This window comes from Neodiprion lecontei, chromosome 7, assembly GCF_021901455.1.
Source record: "Neodiprion lecontei isolate iyNeoLeco1 chromosome 7, iyNeoLeco1.1, whole genome shotgun sequence".
Taxonomy (NCBI): Eukaryota; Metazoa; Arthropoda; class Insecta; order Hymenoptera; family Diprionidae; genus Neodiprion; species Neodiprion lecontei.
The window spans coordinates 21,720,541-21,748,163 of NC_060266.1; the positions used below are offsets into that span (position 1 = coordinate 21,720,541).

The 27,623-nt window shown below is 40.8% G+C and overlaps 6 protein-coding genes across 12 annotated transcripts in view; 1 reads left to right on the forward strand and 5 right to left on the reverse strand.

Moving 5' to 3' along the window:
* Positions 1 to 44: 44 nt before the first annotated feature.
* Positions 45 to 6,258, reverse strand: LOC107218930. Of its 3 annotated transcripts, none has more exons than XM_046745307.1 (6): positions 6,191 to 6,258; positions 3,642 to 3,776; positions 2,726 to 2,812; positions 2,569 to 2,659; positions 1,324 to 1,842; positions 45 to 712 (listed from the first exon to the last, which is right to left on the reverse strand). In XM_046745307.1, the coding sequence occupies exons 3-6, from the start codon at positions 2,772 to 2,774 to the stop codon at positions 133 to 135; spliced, it is 1,239 nt and encodes a 412-aa protein (XP_046601263.1). In that variant the 5' UTR covers positions 2,775 to 2,812; positions 3,642 to 3,776; positions 6,191 to 6,258; the 3' UTR covers positions 45 to 132. The 3 variants fall into 3 exon arrangements, with proteins under 3 accessions (XP_046601263.1, XP_015512457.2, XP_046601262.1); XM_015656971.2 differs by lacking the exon at positions 6,191 to 6,258 and adding an exon at positions 6,025 to 6,130; XM_046745306.1 differs by lacking the exon at positions 6,191 to 6,258 and adding an exon at positions 3,860 to 4,165.
* Positions 6,259 to 6,719: 461 nt separating this feature from the next.
* LOC107218938 lies at positions 6,720 to 9,520 on the reverse strand. Its single transcript, XM_015656980.2, has 3 exons — positions 8,547 to 9,520; positions 7,854 to 8,002; positions 6,720 to 6,946 (listed from the first exon to the last, which is right to left on the reverse strand). Exons 1-3 carry the CDS (start codon positions 8,905 to 8,907, stop codon positions 6,737 to 6,739), a joined length of 720 nt encoding a protein of 239 aa, XP_015512466.2. The 5' UTR covers positions 8,908 to 9,520; the 3' UTR covers positions 6,720 to 6,736.
* A 685-nt stretch (positions 9,521 to 10,205) lies between these two features.
* Positions 10,206 to 12,267, reverse strand: LOC107218935. Of its 2 annotated transcripts, XM_046745308.1 has the most exons (4): positions 12,028 to 12,267; positions 11,323 to 11,416; positions 10,856 to 11,140; positions 10,206 to 10,762 (listed from the first exon to the last, which is right to left on the reverse strand). In XM_046745308.1, exons 2-4 carry the CDS (start codon positions 11,402 to 11,404, stop codon positions 10,392 to 10,394), a joined length of 738 nt encoding a protein of 245 aa, XP_046601264.1. In that variant the 5' UTR covers positions 11,405 to 11,416; positions 12,028 to 12,267; the 3' UTR covers positions 10,206 to 10,391. The 2 variants fall into 2 exon arrangements, with proteins under 2 accessions (XP_046601264.1, XP_015512463.1); XM_015656977.2 differs by lacking the exon at positions 12,028 to 12,267 and having other exon boundaries at positions 11,323 to 11,709.
* An 85-nt stretch (positions 12,268 to 12,352) lies between these two features.
* Positions 12,353 to 16,054, reverse strand: LOC107218933 (otolith matrix protein OMM-64). Its single transcript, XM_046745304.1, has 6 exons — positions 15,843 to 16,054; positions 14,951 to 15,056; positions 14,641 to 14,823; positions 14,447 to 14,536; positions 13,925 to 14,093; positions 12,353 to 13,847 (listed from the first exon to the last, which is right to left on the reverse strand). Exons 2-6 carry the CDS (start codon positions 15,024 to 15,026, stop codon positions 12,611 to 12,613), a joined length of 1,755 nt encoding a protein of 584 aa, XP_046601260.1. The 5' UTR covers positions 15,027 to 15,056; positions 15,843 to 16,054; the 3' UTR covers positions 12,353 to 12,610.
* A 1,518-nt stretch (positions 16,055 to 17,572) lies between these two features.
* On the forward strand, positions 17,573 to 24,551 carry LOC107218937. Its single transcript, XM_015656979.2, has 4 exons — positions 17,573 to 18,575; positions 19,802 to 20,032; positions 21,207 to 21,417; positions 22,884 to 24,551. The coding sequence occupies exons 1-4, from the start codon at positions 18,506 to 18,508 to the stop codon at positions 23,422 to 23,424; spliced, it is 1,053 nt and encodes a 350-aa protein (XP_015512465.2). The 5' UTR covers positions 17,573 to 18,505; the 3' UTR covers positions 23,425 to 24,551.
* Positions 23,991 to 27,623, reverse strand: part of LOC107218946 — a 30,572-nt gene continuing 26,939 nt past the window's right edge. For all 4 annotated transcript variants that reach the window (XM_046745300.1, XM_046745301.1, XM_046745299.1 and 1 more), the window contains one exon: positions 23,991 to 27,308. In XM_046745300.1, the coding sequence (XP_046601256.1) occupies positions 27,121 to 27,308 (188 nt within the window). In that variant the 3' untranslated portion in view covers positions 23,991 to 27,120. The remainder of the gene's footprint in view (positions 27,309 to 27,623) is intronic.

Below are 27,623 nucleotides of genomic sequence, written 5' to 3' on the forward strand. Positions count from 1 at the left end.
TTTCATGCCAACGAATCGGTGAAAGAAATATTATTATCGTGACAAATGTACATAAATTAATTAAACGTATGTATGTATAAATGTTTTTTAAATATAGAAAACAAGGTTATAATAGTAAATTAAAAACTGCAATCATTCGGGAAATATTATTTTTCCATCCGAGTTATCGTTTACGGGTAATTCAACGATTTTGCTGTTAGCATCGAGGTAACTCCGAGGTCCGGGAGTCTCGAGCTCCTCGACGCTTCTGTCGACGATCCATCCCTGGTTATTTTCTTCGGGTCCGATTCTGGAAACGATTCCAAACCCGGGAGGAATTCTGTTGGGAAAGCTGCTCGTCCTGTTGTCGTAATGCCCGGAGAAGTCCGACTCGATCGGTTCGTCCTGCTGGATGAACGGCGTATTCTGTAGGACGAAGACACCCGGTGGCAAAACCGGGATCATCGGTTCCTGGGCCGATATCACGTTGTTGGACGGCGTTACGTCGAATTTCATCGAGTTTCCCGATCCCGGCTCTGACATCGGTATCGAAATCGTTTCTCCGTTCACGATTCCGGTGGCACCAAAATGTCCGCCGCTCTTCCTCGTTATCATCCTCGGCAAACCGTTATTCCTGCCTCTGAGTATCACCTGCATTTTTGCTGCCGCATTACCCGGCTTTTTCAGACTCCGAGTCGAGCGACGCCACAGATTGTCGAAAAGTAACATAGGTCTGCAACCAAAAAACTGCACAGTTGTTTTTTTTTCATACCGTTTGTTAGAGATTTTTACTGGTCGAAATCGGAAAGAATACTCAAAAAATTCCATCACGTCAGGTTTTTTTTCTTCAACTTGTCGTCTGGAGTTTCATTTGGAGCGAAACTCCCGTTTAACTCGAAATCTGGTATACTGTTCTTGAGTGTAAAAATTCTATGCAAAAGTGATATATTACTTTCATTTAATACGTATCAGAGTGAGACTCAAGAATAAATGCAGAGAGGGAAAGAGAAAATGGAAAGCGGAAACGTTTTCGGAGAAGCATCAAAGAGAAGAAGAAAAGTTTTCATAGGGAAAAAGAATGAACACGGAATGTTAAAGTAGATTTCACGAAGAAATTCGTTTGTTTAATTTTATAAGATGTATTGTTTAGTTCATTCGTTGTAACGAAATAGTGGTTGTTTCGTTATTCGCATGTTTTTTTTTATGCAAGCAGTTTGTACTTTGCAAAAATACCGTACGTGAGGGAGGAAAATGGAAGTGATTTTTGGATTCGGCACACTCGATAACTTTATATTTACCAAAAACATCCCATGCGGTTGAAATAAAATACTTTTTTTTGCAGACCTGTGTAATCCGTTCGGTATGGTCACCCCTTTTCTCGACTTCCCTGCCGAATAGCGTCGGATTTTCATCCTCGTCGAATCTCCGGGTTCTTTCACTTCCCGCATCCATCTTGAGAGAAGCATTGGACCCCGACCGTTCGCCATCCTTTGCATTTGACCCGGAGGCATCTGACCTCCCGGCATTTGACCTGGTGGCATTTGACCTCCCGGCATTTGACCTGGTGGCATTTGACCTCCCGGCATTTGACCCATTTGAGGAGGAGAACCATTGGGTGGAGGCATCTGACCGGAATTTGATGGATTGGTTCCGGTTTGGGAAGGTGGCATTTGACCACCTCCTGGTTGCATCCCGGTCGAACCATTCAGTACAGTGTTGGTGGTGTTCGGTGGTCCCATGGTTCCGACGCTCGCATTTGACGATTGGTTTGGTAAAATGGTCGAGAGACTGATGCAGTTGTAATTAATCACCCAGTTCTCAGCCTTCGACATTACGTCGAGTTGAGCGCATATCGTTATTGATCTGAAAGATGGTATGACGGGAATCGGTTTGTTTTTCCAATCTGAGCTATTTATTCTCTTTCAGCCGAATTGATTGTACGTTATTTAGGGTGGTCCTTATTTGGGGCTCGGAAACATTTCATTTAGACGACTCCTGGACGTGTTGAAAATTATTTTAAAAAAATCTATGTAAAGTTTAAAACACGTACGTGAACTGGAACACATGCCTCTGAGCTCTGACGGTTATGAATTAAAAATACGTTATTTCGTTTTGCATGAGAATGGTATAAATTAAGGGACCGATTTGAAACTTGGCAGAGTTCGCGCTTGTGATAATAAGAACAAAGCCTGAAAATTTCAAAATTTTATAACCATTATTCCCTTACATATATAAGCCTAATAAAAATGATGCTATTAAGCTTATATATGTAAAAAGAAATATATCACAAAATTGTGATAAGATTTTGAAATTTTTAAGATTTGTTCCTATCATTGTAAGCAACAACTATGCCAAGTTTCAAATCGTTCCCTCAATTTATACCAAAGCAATGCAAAACGAAATAACTGTTTATAAAAACTACATGTATTAATTTACATTTAAAACTTTCGGAGCTTACTGTTAGAGGCGCGTGTTGCAATTGACGTGGAGGATTAAAACTTTACACTAATTTTATTTTTATTTTTTTCTTAATGATTTTCAACATATTTGGGCGGCGTCCCAATGAAAATTTTCCCGATTCTTAAATACCTTGGAAACAGGGAAACTTCCATAACGTCGACGCAGGCGAACGAATAGCGACAGTCTGGTATTGAAGTGCATACTTTGAACGCTCTGTAATCTGCGCAAAATTAACAACTCGATGATTAACGTGGCTTGGAATAGTTAATTGCCGGCTTTTTATTACCTATTACAGAGACGTGACGAATGGTGTTCGAGCCCAGAGTGACGTTCATGCTCAGTCCAGTTTGCTGGTAGGCGAAGTTGACGCAGACTGGATAATCGGTAAACAATGTTCGCTTTGAGTATTTTTGCGATATAATTTTATTGTTAGTCTCGTAATACCAAAGATATGAACGTTCGTTGATTGTAAAGGATTATCCGCGGTCAGGATTTTTCAAAAATCGATTATTTTTTTTTTTTTTGTATCTCACTTACGTAATGTAAATACATTCAAGTATTTACACAGAAAATTTCACGTCGATCCGACAAATATTGTCAAAGTTACGCGCACATTTGCAAAGACGACACGCAGCGTTTGAAAGTGATTTTGAAACGTTGAATGCGTTTTTTTCAAAACTATGTTTTCAAGGTCGGATCGGTCTCTAATTTTTACACAAGCTTTTTGTTAACATATTTTTTAGTCCTTGATCCAAGGTTTTTCCTCACCGATAAATATTTTCCATTTTGTAAAGAAATTAAGACGAAAATTTTTATGGAACATCGAATTTTTTTTGTTTTTCGAGAAAACCGCCGTTTTGTTAAAAATTAATATCTTGCTTGTTCCTTCGATTGAAGATTAGATAATACCGTATATTAACTAAATCTTTTTTGTTTTTTCATTTCCAACGATCCAGTCCAGAGATATCCTGCTCACCGCAAGACGTCCTTTTTCAGAGTTGTTCCCGGATATCGACTATTGCAGCTTTAAAAATCATTACTTTCACGTGTAAAAAATATCAGAATGAAGTTAAATATTACCCCAATATGCATAAAAATTATCATATCAATAAATTGATACGTCTCTGGATGAAAAATCTTTGAAAAATCGTTTGCCTTTCGGCCTCCCGACTGCGTGCAAACCTACGTAAAAAATAACTCACGATTTTTTGCAACTCCCCGAAGCAGGATCGTTACGCTTTGGCAACACGAGCAAGAAGATGTCGTAGAGCAGGAGCAACTTTTTTGAGTGACCGAAACGGTTCGATGGAGAAGAAACCCCAGCGACAAATACGATCCTGGAATGAATTCGACATTGGGTAAAAAAATCGCGATAAATCGACAAGGAAACAATCAAGATTGAAGAAATAAAATCGCGCACTTTCCATCACAGCGTCGATCGGCTCGATTTCCGCGAACCTACCCGCGGACACTAGGATAACGATAAAGTAAAGATTGAGGGGAAGCCAACTCTTCATTATTCTATTAATCGCTATCAATAAATAACCCCGAGCAATCGACAAATAATCAATCGGTTGTATCGAAGTCTTATTCAAATGACTCGTGGATGTTTCATCGCGAATATGGGAAAACCGAATGACGAATATCGCATAAAAGACCCGTAACTCTGTGGCCAATTGTAAGCTTTGAATAATAATACCGGTAAGCGCTGTGACCCGAACAGGATGCAATTATCCAGGGGAAAAAGAATTAGTTTGAAATTACGCTACGTACAGCGATTTACACGGTGCGTTTGTGTCATTTCATAATCCCGGTGAAAACTAGGCGCACATCCGTGTAACAACAACGCAACATGTAAATACGTATAGCTATTATAATATACGTACGGTTAACAGTAAAATCGGCACACAGAGTGCCTGCATATTTTTACCATGGCAATTAGCGAAGCGTATACACAGTCCGATTAATTATATCCATCGTATTGTCAAGGTGTGAGTATTTTTTTTTTTTTTTTCTTTTTTCTTCTTATTTATATCAATACCGATTCTGTTTTTTTTTTTTTTTTTTTTTGTTTGCAACATTCACCGGTTCTCCTCTGCATTTTCTAGCACAGGGACGTGGAGTGGAGCGAATCCGATGTTATACATACAGTATGTATATGTATGTATGTACGTTTTGGTTCGGTTGTAACAACAAAATCGAAAGCTTCCTGGTCGAGATAATAAGGCAGATGTTATGTATCGGTTACTGATGGGATTCGAACAATAAAAATGATACGGTAATTGGACACCGCGTGTCGAAAAATGAATTTTTATTTTCTTTTTTTTTTTTCTCGTTACAGTTCTATCGCATTTATGCTATCGCTTTCTTTATTTTTATGAATGGAAATTTTTTTTTTATCATACTTAATATTGAAAATAACGCCCTTCAAAACGGTGGACATGATAATTCGATAATTATTTGACCGATTTACATTAAAATTTTTGACAGTATACGCGTTAGTTATAATTTATCTTGGAACTCAGTCTTCCAGATTTTTCATAATCTTATTTATTTTTTACTTTTTTTTTTTAATTCGAACGACTGTAGAAAAAAATTAAGGAATTGTTGCTTTTTTTTTTTTAATTTTGTTTCTTCGTGTTTTCGACAATGAAAAATGTGTTTGACTAAAGTTCTAGTTTCATGATTTAATTAACCCGAAAAGGGACTTTTACATTCAACCAGCTGCTATGGACGCCGTTTCGAATGTTATAAATATTGAAATAATTTGCATATATACTTGAATATATGTAAATTAATGTATGAAAAAAAAAGTGATAGCATAAATGCAATAGAATTACAACAAGAAAGAAAGTAAAAAAAGATCGACGTTTTTTTTTTTTTTTTTATCGCTTCGGTCTCCGATGTATCCGGTCACCTTAACGATTACAACGACGTTAGAGATACAGCTTATTTTGAGAAGATCGACGCTGATCGGGACGCGCTTGCGTCGGTCGATTACTCTCTATATATATTCCGGGACGACACGGAATAGACAAATCGATAATCCAACAAGTGCGAGCTACAAGAACTCCTTAAACACTGACAACAATCACACTCTCGAGTACGGTATAATGATCGCAACATAAACCGTCAGATATTATGGCAAAAGCATATCGAGTTAGGTAACACGGTGTTAGGGGGGAAAGGGTAAAATTTTAACATAGCGGTGCGGATTATTCGAAAACGTGTATTGATGATCGTTTGGTGAAAAGTCACGGGGAGCGTAGATCGAACAGCAGAGATAAAGGCACCGAGATTGGTATAGTTTTATCTAAATAAGTCAAGTGCCGATTACGAGATAACGTTCCCGATGGGATGTGTGTACATCATTTTTTTTTTTTTTTTTTTATCATTTAGTCTTTTTATTTTTCAAAGATAGAACGAACGTGTCACACGCGATCGAACCGCCGATGCAATCGTACAGAATATCGCAGCGGCGTAGTTGTACGTATTATATACATATATATATATATAATAATCCGATAATAATATATATAAGTATATATAAATGTATGCGAAGTAACGTGAAGTACATTAACTTACGTTTAAAATTTACACATCAAACACAATTACAAGTATATGTGTAATTTAGTAAATTCAACCGACAAGAATTTATTATCCGCACATTCGACTTGGGGCTGGGTAAAATCCTTGCTTCAGCAATCACGGGTCAAGATTGATCGTCGTCGTGTAACACTTGCCAACTAACCGCGTTTGTTATTAACCGGTTCGATTTTCTTCGTTGACGGAACTTGCGGTTGTTATAAAGAACATAATCAGTGAAAATCATGATCTTCTACCGACTTAAGAACATCGACCATCACGCCATCATCACCCACATCGATCCGGCCTGGATCAAGATCAAGAATCTACTACGCAAGGCTTGGCGCCAGCTCATAGTAAGGGAATTTATATCGGAACTCGCCTTCGAGATCGAGTATTTGTGATTTTCGAAACAGTATATATATATATATATATATCTATATATATATATGTATGTATATGGGATCGCTGCGGTAACGATGATTTATACTTTTATGAGCTACGAATGATGCCACGATCTTATTATTACTACTGTTATTATTGTTATTATCATTATTATTTGTATATTAAGAAAAAAAAAAAAAATAGAGATATTATAGATACAGTCTTTGTACACTCGTCTGTGTAATAAATATACAATGTTATAAATAATATCGATTATTATCGTACGATGGGATTAATGAGAGTGAATCAGTGAATTGTCCATTGAATGTCAGTAGTCGAATAAATCATCGTCATCGTCTTCGTCATCGTCGTCGTTATCCCCCGCGTCGTTTCCCTCGTACTCGTCGTTTTCCTCGTCATCATCGTCGTCGTCGTCGTCGTCGTCTTCGGGCAAGAATTCCAGGCCCAATCCTCCGCCGTCTTCAGGTTTTACCACAGCAACGCCTTTTGATCCGAGTCTCAGGCAATCCAGACCAACCTGTAAAATTTATATTCGTTATAAAAACGATACCAGTGGATGGATGTTTGTTAAAAAAATATATTTTTCAAGTATTTCAGGCAACGCTAGACGCTATTTACTTGGATCATATAAGCGACGATAAGGCGGCGTTAAAACTAATCCCCGGAGATAAAACCGCGGTGTTATCTGATGCGAAATCGCGTCAGTTGCTAGACCAGCCCTGGGGTGGTTCATTTTTAAACATTTTTTAGTTCTTTCAAGTGAGAACTCGAAAAATTTGCGACAAATATTGGAAAAAAAATTGTCTCAAAACCCGGAGAAGGTAGAAAAATATTTAGAGATCGCTACCGATTGTTGTAATATTTTTTATTTATTTTTATGGCTACACCGTACGAACCTATATATATATATATATATTAGTTTATTTTTTTTCGTATCGTGGTCCAATTAATCGTTCACCAATCAACAGCAAACCGCGCCTAACAATTCAACAGTTGGCTGTTCTCGTCTTTTATCCGAAAGATTAATCGTCTCGAAGAAATTTGGATAACAGTTTTTCTTACTGGAAATAAGAGTATCGCGTTACCTTAACGTCCATATTTTGTTTTTGGTAGCGATTTTTATGAACAATGATTAATTGGACCACGATACGAAACAATTAAACTAATACATAATATACAAAAGTCCGTTAGGTGTATACATAAAATTAAATAAAAAATATTAGAACAATTGCCAGCGACTTCTAAATATTTTCCTACTCCCTCAAGGCTTTACAACAATTTTTTTCTCTCACGATTTGTCAAAAATTTTCCGAGTGGTGGTTAAAAAAAAAGTTAAAGAACGAACCGCAGTTATATCGCGTGACCCAGTTCGGATAACGTGCGAAAAAATATAAACAAAAGAAGAGTCGTATGTGTATACGGACCTTGAAGAGAGTCGTGTCCTGAAACTTTCCCTCCATGTTTACGCAGGCGTGGACATTTCGACCCTGGAAGTATATGTTGTAGAATCTGACGCAGGCCCTGACGATCGGAATCCGAGGAACCGGAACGCAAAAGGGTCGCGGATTTTTGCCTGCCCAAACAAACCGATCAGTTACCGCTACCTTGTGTTAATATTGTACCATACAAGCTAGCTAAAAATTTCTGACCACTCTCGCATTTTACCGTTACCACCGAATAAACGGTTAATGGTTGCAAAACGAAAGTGAGTCTTGGCGGTACGAAACGTGGTACCGATGAATGAGTTCCTCGCAGTTGGTGACCCAGGTAGCACACTTTTCGAGACATCGAATATCGTTGACTGATTAAAAAACCGGCGTAATGTGAATGAATGAAAAATGTCACTCGATATTTGCAGAAAGATCGGAAAAAATGATGAAAACTCGTATAACACTTGTTGAGTATAAATTGACAACCTGGCGGAAGATTCGAGAGTGTTTGGTTAATGACACGTGGTCAAGAATTGGCTTGCGAAAAGTAGCATTTTTTCATCCGCAGTCTAAGATTACTCGATTTAATTTATTACCAGCAAAAATGCCGTTGGCTATTAGTCGACTCTGAGTTTATCGGGAATGACGATCGATATTTCTGAACTAAGCCCTGCGTGAATTAATTACCGGAAACGCTTCTTGTGTAGAGGACCCTGTCGTTCATCAGGACGTTAGCGGTGAACCGGAAGTCGTCCGGTTCGTAAGTGACGTTGACGCAGGCCTTCTGGCGAAAAGTGCTCAGAAGGATCCTCGAACAGCACCCGCAGACCCCGTTGGCACAGTGGCAAGGCCCCTCTCTAGTGGCTGTGACCTGGGCCTGAGCAGCGGTCGACGTTTCGACCGGAACTGCGACTGCGGTTTGCTTCGACAGGAACGGTTTTGACTCGTTGCCCAGTCGATCGGTGGCCTTGGATTCCTCCGCGAGGATCTTCTCGTCCTGCAGCAGGACCAGCGTCGCGGTGAGGACGAAGAGGTCAATGCCGCGCATTCTTGTAAAACGTTTGTACACTATATCGATGGACTTGTTCTTGGGCGTGGAGAACGGGGAGAACGGAACGCACCTCGCGCTCGACTTGGATCTCGTCTCTCGAAGGACTGCAGCTCCTACGACTTATGTCACGAAGCGACTCCTTCGAAGCTCCCGGCTCCGAGTGGAAAACGAGTTGCACGTGACCACCGGTTGGGCCCAACACCCGTGCGGGGATGACCCCGATCAAAGAGAAATTTAGGCCCAGTTTCAAACGCTTTCATTTGCTTTTTTTGTCGGTGCATCAAACTACGGGGATTCAACGCGGTGGTTTTCGAAAAGGATCGCGTGCCGGAGATACGTTGCGTGGATTCTCTCGAGGGCGATAAATCGGCTCGTCAACTCGGTTGAGAACATTTTTTAAACCTGTTGTATAATTGGATACTATTGTGTGTTAGATACGTGAGAAAATTTAAGGTTTCAATGAATGATGGATGCGTCTTCGTGTACTCGGAAAAAATTTTTATCTTAATGACCACAATTTGGTACTGGCAACGAAATTTCAGGGTCGTTATACACCCTTCCAAACATTATTTACACACAACCAAAAAGTTTGGTTGATTTTCTAAAGCGCGGGAAACAAAATGCTTCAGTAACGTCTGAGAAAAGGTTTCGCATCGGAATCCCACAGATTTTGTTCCGATTGCGAAATCAGTTCTGCAAAGTGAAATCATTTCGTAAGGATTAGAAAATTGTTGTTTAATCGTTGTAACTGATAAAATTATCATTTTATTGTAATTTATGCTGCATGAATTAAGCGCCACATCGAACAATGACTAAGAAATATGCCGTTACGAATTGACAGGTCGATTCAACGATGTTGGATCACGAATGATTTTGTTCTGCTGATTATACCGGACGGATGCCCGAAACCCCTGCCAATAATTGCTAATCTTACTTCACCAGCGAGAAAGGATTTTTAACGCGTTACGCAAAGTATTTTGCCACTTCGACAAAAATTCTTACAAATTAACGACGTAAAGTGTTATTTGATAGCGTTAATCAATTAGTAGCTCTCACGATTTCGTCAATTTTACTAATCCTTATCCACCGAATAGATTTCGTGAACTGTACGAAGCGATTTGGTTTAATCTACCGGAGGATATTCAACATTTTGATAATACAATGGAAAAAGTACCGTTTCATTAAATTGTCTGAATTAAAATCGAGATTTCGTATCCATAAGTATATATTTTCTATGCAATATAAATTTTTTTTAGCGATTTCGAATCAATTACTTCGTTAACTTCGGTATTGACAATAAAATACTGCGTTTCCATAAGAAACTTTTTTACAAAATGCGTTTACGAATTGATTTTATTTTTTTTTTTCTTCGAAGCACAAATTTTTCTGCAATCGTAGCTACGCACATATTACGAATAAATAGCGATTGCACGATTAGATCGGTGGATTATTAGGTAAAGAATTATACAGTTGTACGCAAATCACAGCTTCAGCTGGCCTATTAAGAGCTCGTCCTCGGGACTGAGCGTCGTGGTGAGAACGGTGGCCGTCTGTGAATCGTCGGTCTCGAAGTTCACCTCGTCGTATACTTCCGACCCAGCAATTCCTGACGTGACATCGTCCGAGCTGTCGATTTGATCAGGTTTTATCCAAGTGATACCCTGACTTGTGATCCGCATGCAGTCGAAGTGGAGAACCAGGATCGGTGCCTGTACGACCTTCGCCTGAAGGTCCATGCAACAGTGAATACTATCCGGACTGGGCATGTGAATGTTGTGAAATCTGGCGCACATCTGGAGCAACTGCTCCGGTATGTACGGAAACGCGAAGCAAACCGGGGGCGGGTTTTTGGCTGAAAGCAAGGGCAACTCAAGGTCAAGTTGTGTAGAGGGCCGGGAAAGCTTGTCTGCCGAAGTGATAATTCACTCTGAGTAATTCGACTCACCGGATAACTGGTTAGTGTAGATGGTCATGTTGTTCATTGTGACCTGCATCTTGATCGCGAAGTCGTAAGGGTCGTAGGTCAAGTTGGTGCAAGCCTTCTGGTCCAGCCCCAGTCTCGTAATGTTGATCCCGGCACAGCAGCCGCACGAATACCCTTCGCAGTTACAAGGCATTCCGCGAAAACCGATTCTGGTGTTAGGAAGTCGACTGGCATCCTCTATCTCAGACTTTAGAGGCTGCTTCGTATCCGGGTTGTAGTAGACGCCCTTGTATAACACCTCGAACACTGTAAGCGGAGAGAATTCATGTTGCGGTCGTAGAAAAAGAGTCCAGCGGGCCTTGAACCCCGGGTACCAAGGTCAACGCCACCGACTTTCTACTTCCCCGATGCCACTGAAGCCGCAGAGCCACATTGCACTTGGTGCAGGTAGAAAAGCACACCGGGATCGTGATTGTGGTGTTGATTACCTTTCAACTGATTGGTGTTGATTATCGCTGATTCGCAGACGCCGATGGCGAGGAGAACGAGAATCGCTACGATGGCTGCCATGTCGTCTAACACTTGTGACGTTGCACCTAGAGTGCAAGTCATGACAAACCCCAAACCCGCGGGGAAGAGCCGAACGGGTGAGTCCTGTCCCGTCGGGAAAGGCCCGAACATAACCGAAGCCCCCCGACCCTCGGCAGAGCCGAGCGCCAGCAGCATTACGACCCCGACCTGCGAGGCAGTATACCACGTCGCCGAAACAAAGTCCACGAGAAACGAAGAGGGAGAGAAAGAGAGAGAGAGAGAGAGAAAGAGACCCCGACACACACACACCGTCACACGCACACCATTCTACACCCACGCCGACGACGCCAGGTTAGCCTGCATTCTACCGCCGATCTGCTCCTCCCCTCGCAATACCAACCCTTCCGACCTCATATTCCCCGTCACCTCCCACACTCCCCCCCCCCCGCGCGCGTATCTGTAAGTTAGTATTAAGTAACGCTAAGGGCTGAGGCGTGATCAGCCCCCGCTCAAGTCTACAACCCTTTTGTACCTCTTAGTTTAAGTCGACCCCTTTTGCAAAAAAATACACACACCAAGTTTTACCTTTCACATCCGCCCCGTCTCTAATTGTCTCTTCCCCCCCCCACATTATTCGTGCGGACTCAAAACCCGTCACACACTTGATCTTGCACTTGGGTATTGCGAATAAACTTCCAAATCCGAGGTCCACAACCTTACCCACCGAGCAACCGTTAGCAAATGATCGGATTAAACCGCGCCCCAGTGGTCTGACCGGCTCTGGGTATGTCGGACGATGAATTTTTACGACCGGCAATGCCATTAAACAGGCCTCTCACGTTTGCCACAGAAAGTCGCTAATTATCGCGTTTCAATAACCTCACGTACAAGCTGCGCACCTTGTTTGAGAATAGCTCTTCGCCGACGGTGTCAACCTCGCGGAATAAGTTTATATTTTACCGCTAACAAGAGGGACCTCGATTACGATTTGGTTTCATCGGTACCGTTTATTTTAACAAACTAACGCTCGTACGGGCGGACAATAAATAGCACATAAATATACAGTCAGTGATCGTGAATAAATAGTGGTTACAAATGTACATTATAAATATATCAGGGATTAGTTGATTGAGATAATAATTTAAGGCTAACACACTACGCTGAGCTAAACGCTAAATATGGCTAAGCTCCTTGGGCCGTCCGATTAATTGACATTTCGATTCCAACTTGATCCGTTTTGGCCTCCTAAAGTCTCATGATTCTGCTCTGCCGACCTGGTCTCGCGTGCTTCTGGTTTCGTTTCCTCGCCAGCATCTCGGCCATTCCAAATCCGTAGTCAGCGTCGTCGGCTTCGGGATCCTCGGCCTCGTTGGTGGAAATCTTGTCGACCTTGACCTGGTCCTTCTTGACCTTCTCGTCCTTCTCGTCGCTCGACAGTGCCGTTAGGAGCGCAGCCTCGTCCTCGTCGTCGTCGTCGTCGTCGATGATGCTCTCCTCGTCGCTTTCGAGCTCGACATCCTCGGGCTTCTTCTCATCCTCATCTTCGTCCTCCTCCTTCTCACTCTCGTCCTCAACGCTCTCCTCCTTCTCGTCATCATCCTCGTCAAGGTCATCAGCCTCGAGGACGTCGTCCTCGTCCTCGTCTTCGTCATCTTCTTCGGATTCCTCTTCCTCCGATTCATCCGACTCACCTTGAACAACTTCGGGCTTTTCAGGCTTCGAAGCCACCGTCGCGACTGGCTTCTTAACATCCGTTTGGATCGCGTTTATACTGCTGGACGTCACCGCCGGCTTCTTTACGGTTACCTTCACCTTGTCGCTTCCGGTACCCGTATCCAATTCCGGCAGCTGAACACCCTCCTCAACCGGTGAATCAGCTGGCTGGACAACGTTGTTCTGTATCACCGATCCCAACGGTACCAAGTCGTCGACAGCGTTAACGGCCGTCTCTGAATCTGCGACCGGATCAGCGATGGCTTCGACACCCTGGTCGGTAACTTCTTCGGCGGCATTCGAAGCTGGGACCTCTTCCTCGACGGGCTTGGGTGGTTCGACCGAACCACTTTCCACGGGAATGTCATTTCCGGGAGCGACAGGCTCGACCGCAGTGACTGCCGGAGCTTCGCTGATCGGCTTGGTAAGAAGCGGAATCGAAACCGGTAGAGGGGACGGAGTGGTAACCTTGGGCTTTTTCGGAGTGTCGTCGTCGCCGAATATGTCGAAGAAGGATCCCAGTCCGAAAACATCGTCGTCTTCGTCGTCGTCGTCGGCGGAGGACGATGGAACCGCGTTTCCGGTCGGCGCGTCGTCATCGTCATCATCGTCCTCCTCGTCGTCGTCATCATCGTCGTCTTCGTCGTCGTCATCGTCGGATCCAAGCCCGAATATGTCGTCCTCGTCGTCGTCGTCGTCGGAACTTGAGTCGGCCTCGACTATCGGAAGTGGCTCCGCTGGGCGGAGTTTCAAACCGTCAGGACCGAACCTGAAAAGTGAAAGAGATGATTGATCACTGACTGACGGAGCAGTTCTTCCTCGAAGCTTGTTGCTCCTTCCACTAACCTAAAGCAGCTCACTCGTAGACTGGCTTCCACTTGCTTCGAGGACTCCAATTCCAGACCAAGACAGGCCTTGAAGTGATCCGTCGCTTCTCGTTGGATGGAATAGATTCTCCCGCAGAATTTGGAAAAGCCTCCCGGCAGCGGCACGCATACAGGCTTGGGATTTTTTCCTGAAAGAGATTTCGAGCAGGTAACTGGTTAAAAGGGTACCGCAACGATTTGCGATTAATGCGTGATAAATCGTTCGCGGATGTAACGCGATAATTGGAAAGAGGAAAGTGTCGAAGAAATTGGAAGAGGATGTAGAAATCGTTGTTCCAAGAATTCCTCCCAGATCTCGTTTTCACAAACGTGCGTCAGTCCGAGCAAACAAACGCGAGACGCGGGTGAGTCAGAAATTCATGGGGAGAAAGTTGGAGTGTCCCGATCGCAGCATCCTCTCGACGCTCAATCAACGAAAACAAAGCCCCACTCTTCCGATCCCGGAAATCGGTGAAACGTAATCCCCCGAATATCAACTCACCGTTAACCACCGTGCTTGTCAAGATATTATCTCCAAAGCTCAGCTGCAGCGCCATGTTGTCGCCCTTCAAGTACTGGACGGAAGCACATCCTGCGCGAAAAAAAGAGTTCACAATCCGTCATATCGCTACGTGTTCCAGATAACGATCAGCGCCTAGTTCAGACCACGTCAGTTCCCACGAACTGTTGACCTACCTGCTCCCTTCAGCTGCAGGAACGGGACGTCGAAGTTCCGGCAACAGTTGCAAATGTTGTCGTTGCATGTGCAGTACTTGTTCACATTGTCCGTGGCCTGCTTCAACGATATCGTCGAGACTCCAACGTTGCTCTGCTTCGTGGCTCTGATCACTCTGTGCAGACTCGTCACCTCATGCCGATCTGTTTACGGTCGTGAAGAACAAGGTAAATGAACTCGAACCTCAATTCGGCAGTCAAGCATGGATGCCACTGATAAAAGTGAACATCATCTAGCTCCTTGTGAAATTAGCACTCCATTTTTACCCACCTATGACTCTTGCGTAGGCTGCGAAAGCTACCAGTAGAAATATGAGCAGGAGCTCAAACACCGTGGATAATCGCATGGTGACGCTGAAGTGTATCGGACGAATGTTCTGTAACCAGTAAAAGAGGAAAGGTGTCTCGAATTGGTTCTACATTTTCGTTCAATCCATCGTCCTCGATGCACTTTGCAATCGCATTATACTTTCGGGTCAAATGTCTAACGAATCGTAGGTTGCACCGTCGGTCAGACAACCCCCCGTAAGTCCAGGCACAATGTCACCTGGTAAAAATATCCTTATACCGTCGCGAGACACGGTCCTTCGGGCGTGACCGAATGGCCTACATATCCAAAGCGCGCCGCGGTCACGGTCAAAGTCGACTTTGTTAGACGTCAGAAAAATATTCTCCATGTAGGTACCTGTGCTCGGTACCACTCGGCACAGACTTGTGTCAACGATGTACCGTAAACGAAACGATTCGCTATAAGGACCGAAGTGCACCGAATGGAAAGAGAACCGAACGTGCGGATACCAGACTTGGATAACTGGGCTGCACGCCTCGGCATCGATGTCACGAACCAACGATCCTCGACGCATATCTGCCCACGTTAAACCGTTCCGCAGACGTCGTCGTTGGAAACAGACGTTTCGATGCTGCTTTTCAACGCGTTTTCAAATTCTGCTTGTTCGAAATAGATCCAGGATCGTTGATGCCGTGCAGACTCGGCGAATTAATGAGACAAAAACGAAGAAAAAAAAAAAAGGAAAGAAAAACACAGTTCACGCGCGTGCTTTTGGGACGATGGGTGAAATTTTGGGACCGAAGGCGGGCCAGGGTAAAAAGCGTGACGTGCACGGGCGAAGGAGTATACGTTAAATTGAGCAGGTTTCACTTACCTCTCTCGTATGATGTGAAGAAAAAGTGGCGCGTGTTTGTAGAAAGAAAAACGTGTCGAATGTAAAAATTCCTTTCGTTTGTGCCACCGCCCGTGCAGGAGAGATAAAATCAACCCTACTCCTCGAGATCCTGTGCGAGTGAGTGAGCAACTCGTTCGGTGGTGTATTTTTCAACTCTTAATCTTACGGAGGCCAATGCCTAACTGAAGATTCCGCTTAACTCCCCCCAGTGTCTTCTTTAAGTCGGTCATCCGGTTTGCCCCCACTTCCGCAGTGCGGAAGGTAGGACGCCTTCCATTCGTATTCGTTTATCACGCTCAAGCCGGACTTTTAATCGCCCGCCGTTTAAGACGCGCCGATCGGAACTTTTGTCCTTACACACGTAATCGCTACGTGAGGACGCATTTTCTACACCTTGAATCGCTCTTATCAATCCGTTCGTGCGTGCGCATAATTTTTCACACTTGATGAATTTTTGAAAAATTTTGCACATTTTTTCCTTTCTTATACGTACACATGTACTGCAATGTACGGAACTCGGAACTTTGTTTATTTCACTGATCACAATGATTCGGCTTCTTCGAATACTGGATAAAAAGATTTCCGCTTCTCTAGGAGTACAAGTCAAAAACTATGAAATTTTAGGTACAATCGTCGACCGAGAAAGGTAAAAGCTATATCGATACCAGAGAGTTTCGGAGAAAATCATTTTTCTTTTCTTCTCTTGTTGCTTTCTAAATCGCTGAAGATGATTTCACCCAAAATTCACATTGAAACGGGATATCTCTGGAATATTCTTAGTTTTTATTTACGAAAATCTCTACAAATTAAATTCCGGTTCGTCGAATTTCAGAGAAATTCTAAAACGAATGAATGCGAAGGATTCAATTTCCAAAAAAAAAAATTGCGTCTTTGAAGGGCGTATTTCCGGGATCAGTAATTTTGGGCCCGCGGTGATACGCGTCTGAGTTTCTCCGGGCCCCTTAAGGCGATGACGTCATTCGAGGCCCCGAGAAACGGCATATAAATAAATCTGTCAAAACAGAGGAGCCGGTTGTTCGAGCACGCGAGTGCATACAGGGACGTTTTACTGTACATTAAATACGGAAGGCGGGTATTTTGGTGGATAAAAAGGCCTTTCTCCGGTTAGTGGGTCAAAGAAAGTTGTACCTCGGCGCATAGTGGTTTGCCTTGGATAATAATTTTTCGACGCTCGGCTTGACGAACCTGGGAACAAAGACCCGCAGAGGTGAAGAATTTGTCCGGTGCTCGTCTCCCGCGACGATCGGTTAAGCCGAGGATCTTGAACCGATCGACGAATCTCTCGGAGCATACGCGCCGCGGGAGAAGATATGTGGGCCATCTCTCAAACTGGTTTTTATATAACACCGAGGGGACACGAAGCGCCGATATTCCGGGCTCACGGCGTTATTCGTATTTGTTATCTAATTGCGCTCTCGAATCGGCAGAAGATCGGCTAATCCGTATCTTGATCGTTATCAGCGGGGACCAATTTTTGCGACCTATTTGGGCGCTTGCGCCTCGTCTGTATCTCGAGACTAATTTTTACGAACGATCGCGCGAATGAGATCGGCGAAAATCTGTTGGGGCGGAAAGAGATCGGTGACAAATGACGGGGCGTGTGTCTGCTTCTAAAGGTCACCTCTTGGCACAGTGGAACGTTTAGAAATTCGCAACGCTCTTTTACCGCCACCCACCTCAACGAATCGGTTGACAAAAATCGGTCGCGTTTACGCTACCCGAAGCTCGTCGTCAGATTCGCAAGGCCTCAAGTCGCGTTTTCATTCCGAAGCCCGGCACAGCGTGTAACGGAAAAGTAGGGAAAATCGCGCGACTTGATGAAATCGGTTGGCAATCGGCAAGAGAAACATTTGAATTCTGCTTGGATATTGACGGGAAAAAATCGGTACCAACTGACCGAGTTTTGTGCCACCATTTTCCCGCCAAAATATCCACCTATCTTCACGCCGCGATTCGACACTCGATCCTTGCTTTCGGATCGATCGGTTAACTCCCTGAAAGCTTCCGGAATCTTTCCTCCGCCGGAACGACGGACGTGAGCAAGAAGGACATGAGGCGTTGCGGAGCCAAGGGCAGGATCCAGGTCACCGGGTAACCCAGATGGGGTTCCTTGCCGCCTGCATTCTCGCCCAATGGCGCTGCGTCCCCGCCGATCTCCGACCAATAACGCGTCGTCTTTTCAACCCACGATTTACTCGGCGCGTATGAGAGTCGCGTGCTCGCTGTCTCCGCAGATTTAAGCCTGTTCCTTGGCGGGCAGGATCTCCGAGGCGTCTGCCTTTTACAAATTTTCCGCGACGTTTTCGCCGATTTTTTTCCCAGACGTATTATTATTACTCGCGAGAGTTACCGTTTTCGTTTTTTTTTTTTTTTTCTCTCTATTTTTCTTACTTCAATCGATGCAGTTTTCCGTTTAGTTCGGTGCTTCGCCCGGCTACGGTTTATTCTTCTTTGTCGCACGAGTTGTTCGAAGTTCGTTCACTTTTCTCCAAGTTTGTATCGGTTCCTCGCTAAATCGAGGAATCAGGTCGATCGGTATTCCGGTGAAAAGATAATTTGAAAATAAGTAACTAAATCAAAAATTGAATTATAAGGAATCTTGGTAAAATACAAAAAATAACATGAATCTTACGGTGAAGTTTTTCGTCATATGCTCAGTGATGGTAACCGTGTCTTCGGCAGGAATACTTGGTGAGATTTCATACATTGAGAAACAAAAATTTGTAATAAATCGATTAACACCGACGATCGGAACATATTCCAGAAATGTAGAATAATTTTACGTTGATTCTTTCAACGCGCAAATTCGATTCACCGCGAAGATAATTTTGAAAAGCGTTGAATTCTCGTCTCGATTTCTTCGTAAAAAAAATGAAAGGTTCGTTGAGACCGTGATTGTAATTGCTAATCAACCGATCGGTAAGTGATTTCCTGAGGTAATGAAGATGTTCTCAGCGTCTCTGCCTAATGACGGGGCTTGTAAATACACGGCAAGAAAGTAACTCGTTAGAAATCACGGACGATACCTGGCACACTTCGCGGTCTTTAATACCTATTTAGCAGCGTCGAGTTTCTCCATTTTAAAAAAATTCCCTGCCAAAAGGAAGATGGAAATCGGCACGTTTCAAGAGGTTACACCCAGTCAGGAGGTCGAAAAACGTGATTCTTCGAAGACTTTTCATGAAGAGTCATTTCACTTTGTCAATATAAAAATTTATTTACGTATTGGGGTAGCATTGAACTTTGTTTTGATACTTTTTATTTGTAAAAATAATGATTTTCAACACTAGTATAACCGATCCCCCGGGTGCGCTTCTAAAAAATGCCTCTTGCGGTGAGCAAAATATTTCTGGACTGGATTATCCGAAATGAAGAAACAAAAAAGATTTAGTCAATGAAAGGTATTAATCTGTCTTTAATCGAAGAAGCAAGCAAAATATAAGCCTCAATTTGTTTATACAATGCAAAATATTTATCGACGATAAAAAACCTTTGATCAAGGAATAAAAAATATGTTCATAAAGCTTGCGTAAAAATTTGAGACCAATCGGTTCAACCGTTTCCGTGAAATCTTGCACACTGTTTTTGAAGACAGTTTTAAGAACAACGCGTTTAAAGTTTCAAAAGCACTTTCAAACTCCGAGAATCTTTGTCGGAGCGACGCGAAATTTTCTGCGTATATACTCGAACATATTGTACATTGCGAAGATGGAATTGAAATAAAAAAAAATGGGTTTTTGAAAAATCCTGACTGGATGTAAACCCCGCGAAATTTTTTCATCCATTCATCGTACATACAGCGAGAATTGTCGATCCGTGAATATTACGGTAAATTTTGAATGTCAAAAGACCGCAAAATGGGTTCAGCGACCGCGAAGCTAGTCGAGCTACTGATAAACCCAGACTCGAAACCGCAGATACTCTGTTTTCCTGGGGCCTGGCTGAAACCGAAGCCCGATCGACGACGCCGCCGCCGTCCAAGTGTCTCTGTCAAGCATCCGGCTGCCTTTGCTGCGTCGACCTTAATTTGACAGCGGCCATTGACCTGGGAGGTCCTGTATGCCTCAACATTAAACAGAAGGAGGAAAACGTCACCCTGAATATGAGCTTCGGGGAGAACGCGATGCACAACGCGACGATTCGCATTGGTAATTAACACCGGTCAACGCCAATTTTCAATCTTAATTCCAGACGTCAGATTGTTGTATCTTCCACGTGACTATCGAGAGAAAAAATAGTTTTATAAGGTAGAGTTTGCTTTTGTAGAAACCAGAACGATATTTCGAGTTTTAAAAAAAATTACCCATTTCCTCAAACATTTATTGTAAATAAGAATTAAACACACTTCAGTTTCGCATTTGAGTCACCTTTGTTCAAAGAATAATATCGTTTCGGTTTTTTGCTAGATGAATAATTGAAATCATACATTTTTTGCAATTTTGAAATAGCACTCTTATGGCTGCAAAATCAAACGTTTTCGAAAAATATCAATTTTCGTCCGTTTTTAATGTTACTCGATGTATAACAATCACGTACACAAATCTCTGTAGACTTGTGCTTAGCGAAATTATTAAATCGTTATTATTTCTCCCAAGACTACAGAAGCAAACTTTAATGGGGGAGTGTATATAATTTTCTATTGTTTTGACGCACGAAGAATAAAAAAATAATTAACTCAACCCAATGAAACAATGCACAAAAGCTTTTGTTGATGAATCTCGGTATTTTCTGTTTTTGTGCACTGAGAAAAATTGCATTTGTTATAGTAACTATAAAAATTCAGTAAAACAGGTATCGTTAAAAAAAAAACTGTTTAAATGTTGTTGGAATTGGGAAAAACGAGGTACGCCTAACCATTTTGCTTTTTTGGTAATTGCAACGCAAAATCAGTTTGTGAGGTTTACTCTACTTTTTTAGTTAAACAAGCATTAAATTTTCGCAACAGTTGCAAGAAAATCTAGTAACAGTGATCGTAATGAGAAAGAATAGTAACGGATACTAGACTTTACGGTAACAGGTGAAAAACTAATTTTCATTTTCTACCTAGAACTATATTTTTCGATTGTGATAAAAAGTGAAAATAGTTACAGACTGAGCGGTAACCGTAACTAAAAATTTCTCTCAGTGTATCTCTAAAAAGATTTTTGTAGCTTACGAGTATAATAATTTTTAAAAACAAATAGACATTCTTGGGCAGCCGGCAACCTTCTTAAATTAAATTCACAGATTTGCAGTGTTTATATTTGAAAAATTCTTGTCATTGAATTTCTAATTCTTAAAGTAAATGGCGAGTGAATTTTGAGAGATAAAAAATGTCAACAGCCGAGGCGGCGAACAAGCGAACTTGCATGAACCTTCTCTCGGATTTGGCGCAACTCTGCGCGACATTTACGACGGTTAAAGAGGCGGCTTCCGGTTACGACGGATGTTTGGCCGTGGAACCAGAGCTCCTGAGCACGACGCAGGCGGTTTACCAAATCGGTTGCTTCAATTTCAACCAGGACAACATTCGACAGCTTGACACGACAGCGGCGTAAGTAAACCGCGGAAGGTATAAATCTACGAATAACCCACGCGATATATTCGCGGCTTTCACCATACCCGCAACACGTGGGTGCGAGCCAATGACGGTTCGACACGTTCGTTTTGCCGAAACGGTAACCGGTCGGAGATTTCTATTCTTTCGTTGCACGGGTCTGCATCCAAAAAACTCGGCAATTTTTTTTTTTTTTTTTTTTTATCTACCGCTTGTTAGAGATTTTTACTCGCTGAAACTGGGAAGAATATAATCAAAAAACTCCATCGCGTCAGGTATTTTCTTCAACTTGTGTCTGGAGTTTCATTTGGAGCGAAACTCCCGTTTAACTCGAAATCTGGTATACTGTTCTTGAGTGTAAAAATTCTATGCAAAAGTGATTTCTTACTTTCATTTAATACGTATCAGAGTGAGACTCAAGAATAAATGCAGAGAGGGAAAGAGAAAATGGAAAGCGGAAACGTTTTCGGAGAAGCATCAAAGAGAAGAAGAAAAGTTTTCATAGGGAAAAAGAATGAACACGGAATGTTAAAGTAGATTTCACGAAGAAATTCGTTTGTTTAATTTTATAAGATGTATTGTTTAGTTCATTCGTTGTAACGAAATAGTGGTTGTTTCGTTATTCGCATGTTTTTTTTTATGCAAGCAGTTTGTACTTTGCAAAAATACCGTACGTGAGGGAGGAAAATGGAAGTGATTTTTGGATTCGGCACACTCGATAACTTTATATTTACGAAAACATCCCATGCGGTTGAAATAAAATATTTTTTTTTGCAGACCTGTGTTATTATCGCCGTTGAGAATCTAAAATTCACATCGTGGAAACTGAAGCTTCAAAATTATACCGAAAAAACATCCATGACTGTATTTATTTTATTAGTGCCTACCGGCAGATTTTCTTACACTCTAAAAATATCCTCGCAATCCGCTTTTAATACCTACAGTTAAAAGTATTTTGACGATATGAAATTCGTTATTATCTTCATCTCCGTCATTTCATCTTATTTTTCGTCACTTGAACCTTATTTGCCAGCAAACGAAAATTAATGCTCTACAATCACGTCGAACATCAAATTTCTTTCACTAAAAAATCATATTCATTTGCGTATTTTACATCTCATTGAAATCAACCCAATTACTATCTTTGTCAATATACTTTTAACCGTTACTGTGTAAGAGGAGTCCAATTTTCGTAAAAAAAAAAAAAAAATAATCATTCGACGAGTAGAATTAATAAAGGCTGTAAGTGCTGCTTTTTTTTTTTTTTTTTTTTGTTTGAAAGAATAGAAACGGATACTAGAATTTTTTTTGTTAAAAAATGAAAACAGTCAATGACCGAGCTGTAAACGTAACTAAAAATTTCTCTCAGCGAACACTATCGCTTACAGCCTATTTTAGTTCCCCTCTTAAATTTTATTATCGTCACTCACTGACGTAAGTCCCAAAACTGACTTGACGAGCAGAGAGGCACTGACGTCCACGGAAGTTCCGGAGACTTCGGAGGCACCGGAAACTGGCGATGGTGCGGGGGAGGACGAGGACTACAATCTGAACCCCGACGAGCTGATCGCAGCGGTTTCGGCGAGCGCCGAACAAGGAATCGCGTTGTTCTCCCAGTGGCTGGGCCTGAACCTAAACCCGAGCCTGAACCAGACGACATCGCCGATCGAAGAACCCTCGGGATCGTCGGGATCTTCGAGGGGGGCGCGAAAGCTCGAGGGCGAAGTGCAGCGGGACGCGATAAAGAGCGAGGAACGCTTCAAGCAGATCCTTAGCGCCCAGGACAACATCCAGAAGGAGTCGCCGAGGCTCGGCCAGGTCCCCGACGTCGAGACGACTTACGTCTACACCGAGCCGCCCCGACCCGGAAGTCTGGCCTCTCTCGTCGAGCCCGAGGCGGTGAAGCAGCCGGAAGTGCCGATCGACGGCCTCGCCGTTGTCCCGAGGGAATCACGGAGGGGTGGACGCGCCTACAACATCCATCAGCACGTCAACGAGATATAGAGATTTTACGTGCGAAAATGGCTGCGGGATAGTGGAAAAATACAGAAAGATCAAAAAATCGATCGGACAATGTGTCGAATTTTTTTTTATAAAGGCATGAAAAGTTGGTTCGTTGATTGTTTTTTTAATTTTCAAAGTCCGAGTACGGAGGAAGCAAAATCACATATAAGTCGGAACACGGAATGCCGAATTGCAGAATCGTCGGAATTCGTCTCGATACCACTTTATGTTTTAATCTTTCTACATTTTTTGCTATTCCGTACTTCGAATTTTTATACTCACAATCTTTCATACTCTGAATTTCCGCAATTTCATTTATCAGATATTTTTGCATTTATGAAAATTCGATACTCTGGCCCTTCGATCATTCGATATTTCTGATTTTTTTCTCTTTCTTTTTTTCACCCTTAACCCCAAAAACCTTTAGAAAAATTCGAGAAATTAAAAAACAAAGCACCCCTACAACGGAGGTCGAAACTTTTGAAAGTTTTTTACCGTGCGAATTTTTATTTGCACGGTATTTAAATTGTTACATTCAGTGTTTGTTTGTTTTTTTTTTTTCTTTCTTTCCTTCTTTTTTTACCAAATTTTATTTACCGGCTGTAAAAACAAACTTGTTAAAAATCTAAAACAACGAAATCCACATTCTTCTAGCTTCTCCACACCTCGCTTCTCGCATTGCGCGAATAATCGTCATATTATCCAACGGCACATTGCGTTACGACACTCGATGGAAAAGAAAAACAAAGGAGAGTAAAAAGTTTCCATATTCAATTAACTAGTACCACTGAACGTTGTAATTCAACAATAGAAAAAAAAAAAAAAAAATTGTCGCGTCGTCGATTGCTGGATCGACAAGATTACTTTTTATATACAAATATACTTACTTATAAGTTTAAATTATTTATTATTATTATTGTTTATCCTGTGTAGTTGAAAAAAAAAAAAAAAAAATACAGAGAAAGTTTATTCTTCCCGATTCTTCTCGCGCGTTTCAAATCACACGATCGTGTTATAAGAGAGTATTAGAAAATTATATTAATATACACACAAACATAAATATAATGTTTAATATGTATTACATGTCTGTACTGTATTGATTCCTTTGAAAAAAAATAAAAAACGCCATAAAAAAAAAAAAAAAAACAACATAAGAAATATACTAGTTTCTTTTTCACTTTCTCGTAGCTATCCGATAATCGATTTGTATTAATAGCTAAAATTTTTTGCGTAAAACAACGATAAGAATAATCACTACAAAAATGACATGATTAAGTAATTGTTCGTTGTGTGTTTATAAGAATCCGCACTACGTGAACGTTTTCTTTAACGGGAAGAAGAAAGAATTTGGAAAATATCGGCAAGACATAGAGTTAAACTTTTCCGATATTAATAAACGTGTGATATTTGTCGTCAATGTTGACCAATCGTTATATTATCGTTTAATATCAAAAGATTACTTCGTTTGAGCGAAAATTTCTTAATTCTATTTTATATGTATAATATATATAATAATATAGTCATACATCTACGTGCTAGGGTAATAACAATAATATAAATATTATTATTACGTTAGTTACACCTTGGGGGGGGAAGATTTCGTTATCGCATATATATGTATATATATATAATATAAACTCTTATAATATATTATATATACCATATTCACGTATAATATAATTCTCGGCATGTATAAAATTTTCAAAGTATAGGATAAAACTATACCTGTATATACCCATATACGCGTATTTGAAGAAGAAGAAGAAGAAGAAGAAGAAGAAGAAGAAGAAAAAGAAGAAGAAAAACAACAATGAAAATGAGAAGCAGTATAAAGACGGAGAAGAAAAAACATTTGCAGGACTAGATGCTAAAGTAATTTTTTCTCTTAGTTGTTTCGTTTCTATCTTTTTTTTTTTTTTTTTTTTACGTATATGAATATTGTATATGTCTTAAAATAAACACGTATATATATTTCGAGGTTTTCTTTGATCATCGTTTTGTTAATTACGATTATTAGTTGTGTCGTTATTACAAAATATAAAAACTTTCTCTCATATTTTTCAATACGTCGTTTGTATAGCTACTAAACATTTCATTCTTCCTCTATCTCTCTTCTTTTTTTCTCTATTCACTTTTGTTTTTTGTTTTTTGTTTTTTTTTTTTTTTTTTTTGTTTCTTTACAAAAACGTGATTGTTATTCTTTTTTTTCTGCGTGTTTTGCCTTTTTTTTCTTTTTTTTTTTTTGTAAAAATATTTTTGGGCTTCATCTTTGGGCGAGCTCTGTGTCGTTTAAATCTACGTAACTATAAACGGTTAATATAAAATAATTCGTTTGTTCTTAAATTGTAGTTTGGACTTTGGATTTCCTGATGATCATCATCATCATCATCATCATCATCATCGTACACTGCGACTATATTATTACTCTTATATGCTTATACATATATAATACTATACCTACCACTATATATATTGTATAACAAAACCATAATTATTCACTTATACAAAACTAATCGTTCACTAACAATTAGGCCTTCGTCGTCTAGGATATTTTGCACCGAGAAAAAAAAAAAAAAGGAAGGTTTTTCTTGCGTAACTATTTCAAAGTGTGTTAAAAAAAAAAAAAGAAAAAAAAACATTCTGTTCCCTTACCAATTTTATCCGGACAAAAATTTACCGACTATTCGTATCTTTCGTTTTCATACAAATATATACGATCGCGATTATTAATTCATATCCGTCAATGATTAAGTATATATGAAGTACAGATGCATAGAGATATTCGTATCGTTAGTTAGTTGGAAGAAAAAAAAAAAAAAACTATAAGCGCCCATTTCGTCTCGACAGTGAGAATAATGATACAATATCAACGTTTAAATTTCATTGCTTCATCTTCCGTCAGATTTTTCACCATCGTAGACTTTTTTTTCAGATTTTTTGTAGTTTCTTTTTTTTTTCTTCTTTTTTCTTTTTCCTTTCAAATAGTTAATTTTTTTTTTTTTTTTTCAAGATCGGAAATCGATCGGCCCGGTAAATTTGTTCAGCTTCCCAGTATGTTCCATCATACACCGTTATTCGTTGCTCAAAAAACTGAGATATTCTATTTCCTATCGGTATATCGGTGATGATAATAATAATAATAATAATAATAATAATATCAACAACAATAATAGTAATAATAATTTAACAACAATAGCAGCATCGATAATATTCTACGTTCCCCCGCGTATGCATATAAATAATACATCTACACATCGATATTATACCGTGTATACGCATAACCGATGAGAAGAATCTGATTTCGGAATATTTCTCTTTCACACAATTATACATCGCACGTACCACCTGTAATAATCGTCGGAGGTCGGACCGAACTGGGAAGCTCAGCGAACTCTGACTTACAATTAATATCTAGAGTACGAATAGTTATACATAGGTATGTATTTGTTTATAATATACGTATATAGCGCGTACCTGTGTACGTATATTGAGATTACGTGAGACGTTTATTATATAGATATATATACGATATATGTGATTAATGAATTTTGATATGATTGCTTGTCGTACGTGTTGTACATATTTATGGTATATGTATGCATGCAGGTATAGCAACGTTTAAGCTTGGGTATTTAACTGTTGTACAGTTGTCGACGGCCGTTTTTCCGATTCGATATCGACGCTCGATCTTATTTACTAATTAACCGCCTGCAATGGGGTCCCGGTAGCCGGTGCCAAGGATAAGGATTCTCGTTTACGTCTCGAAACACGACGTCCGATGTGAAGCACGACGTCTCCGGCTTTGACGGATTTGAATTCGGCAATCGCTTCGGCGTGCGTCATGCCGTGGAGAGGCTTCGAGTTTATCGAAAGTATCTCGTCGCCTGGAAATTAGAATTTTTGAAATTTGTTAGCTTTTACTGATATTATTTTCAATTAAATCCATTATTTTTTCTCACAATTGATTGTTTTTTTTTTTTTTTTTTTTTTTTTTTTGTTGCTTCCACGAGCAACGCGACGCAATATCAATTTACGTGATTAAACTGTCGATTGTTGTAATTGTCTTGCTTACTGAGATATACCTATTCGATATAACAGGTGAGAGATAATTGAATTTGTTCACCTGAAATTGAAAAATATTTTTTAAAGAAACTATAAATTATGAAAAAAAAAAAAACAAATAATACTTTTCCGCTATT

Excerpts from the sequence above, each read along its gene's own strand:
- LOC107218930 (XM_046745306.1), bottom strand. The coding sequence starts at position 3,956 with ATGAAGAGTTGGCTTCCCCTCAATCTTTACTTTATCGTTATCCTAGTG. Across the intron at positions 2,660-2,725 it reads TCGTCACGTCTCTGTAATAG|ATTACAGAGCGTTCAAAGTA; the intron begins GTAATAAAAAGC and ends AATTTTGCGCAG. Across the intron at positions 713-1,323 it reads ATACCGAACGGATTACACAG|ACCTATGTTACTTTTCGACA; the intron begins GTCTGCAAAAAA and ends TTTTGGTTGCAG.
- LOC107218938 (XM_015656980.2), bottom strand. The coding sequence starts at position 8,907 with ATGCGCGGCATTGACCTCTTCGTCCTCACCGCGACGCTGGTCCTGCTG. Across the intron at positions 8,003-8,546 it reads CTACACAAGAAGCGTTTCCG|GCAAAAATCCGCGACCCTTT; the intron begins GTAATTAATTCA and ends TTGTTTGGGCAG. Across the intron at positions 6,947-7,853 it reads AGGACACGACTCTCTTCAAG|GTTGGTCTGGATTGCCTGAG; the intron begins GTCCGTATACAC and ends TAAATTTTACAG.
- LOC107218935 (XM_015656977.2), bottom strand. The coding sequence starts at position 11,560 with ATGCTGCTGGCGCTCGGCTCTGCCGAGGGTCGGGGGGCTTCGGTTATG. Across the intron at positions 11,141-11,322 it reads CAACACCAATCAGTTGAAAG|TGTTCGAGGTGTTATACAAG; the intron begins GTAATCAACACC and ends CTCCGCTTACAG. Across the intron at positions 10,763-10,855 it reads CTACACTAACCAGTTATCCG|CCAAAAACCCGCCCCCGGTT; the intron begins GTGAGTCGAATT and ends CCTTGCTTTCAG.
- LOC107218933 (XM_046745304.1), bottom strand. The coding sequence starts at position 15,026 with ATGCGATTATCCACGGTGTTTGAGCTCCTGCTCATATTTCTACTGGTA. Across the intron at positions 14,824-14,950 it reads AGCCTACGCAAGAGTCATAG|ATCGGCATGAGGTGACGAGT; the intron begins GTGGGTAAAAAT and ends GACCGTAAACAG. Across the intron at positions 13,848-13,924 it reads CTACGAGTGAGCTGCTTTAG|GTTCGGTCCTGACGGTTTGA; the intron begins GTTAGTGGAAGG and ends TTCACTTTTCAG.
- LOC107218937 (XM_015656979.2), top strand. The coding sequence starts at position 18,506 with ATGAATCTTACGGTGAAGTTTTTCGTCATATGCTCAGTGATGGTAACC. Across the intron at positions 20,033-21,206 it reads CAACGCGACGATTCGCATTG|CCGAGGCGGCGAACAAGCGA; the intron begins GTAATTAACACC and ends AAATGTCAACAG. Across the intron at positions 21,418-22,883 it reads CAGCTTGACACGACAGCGGC|AGAGGCACTGACGTCCACGG; the intron begins GTAAGTAAACCG and ends CTTGACGAGCAG.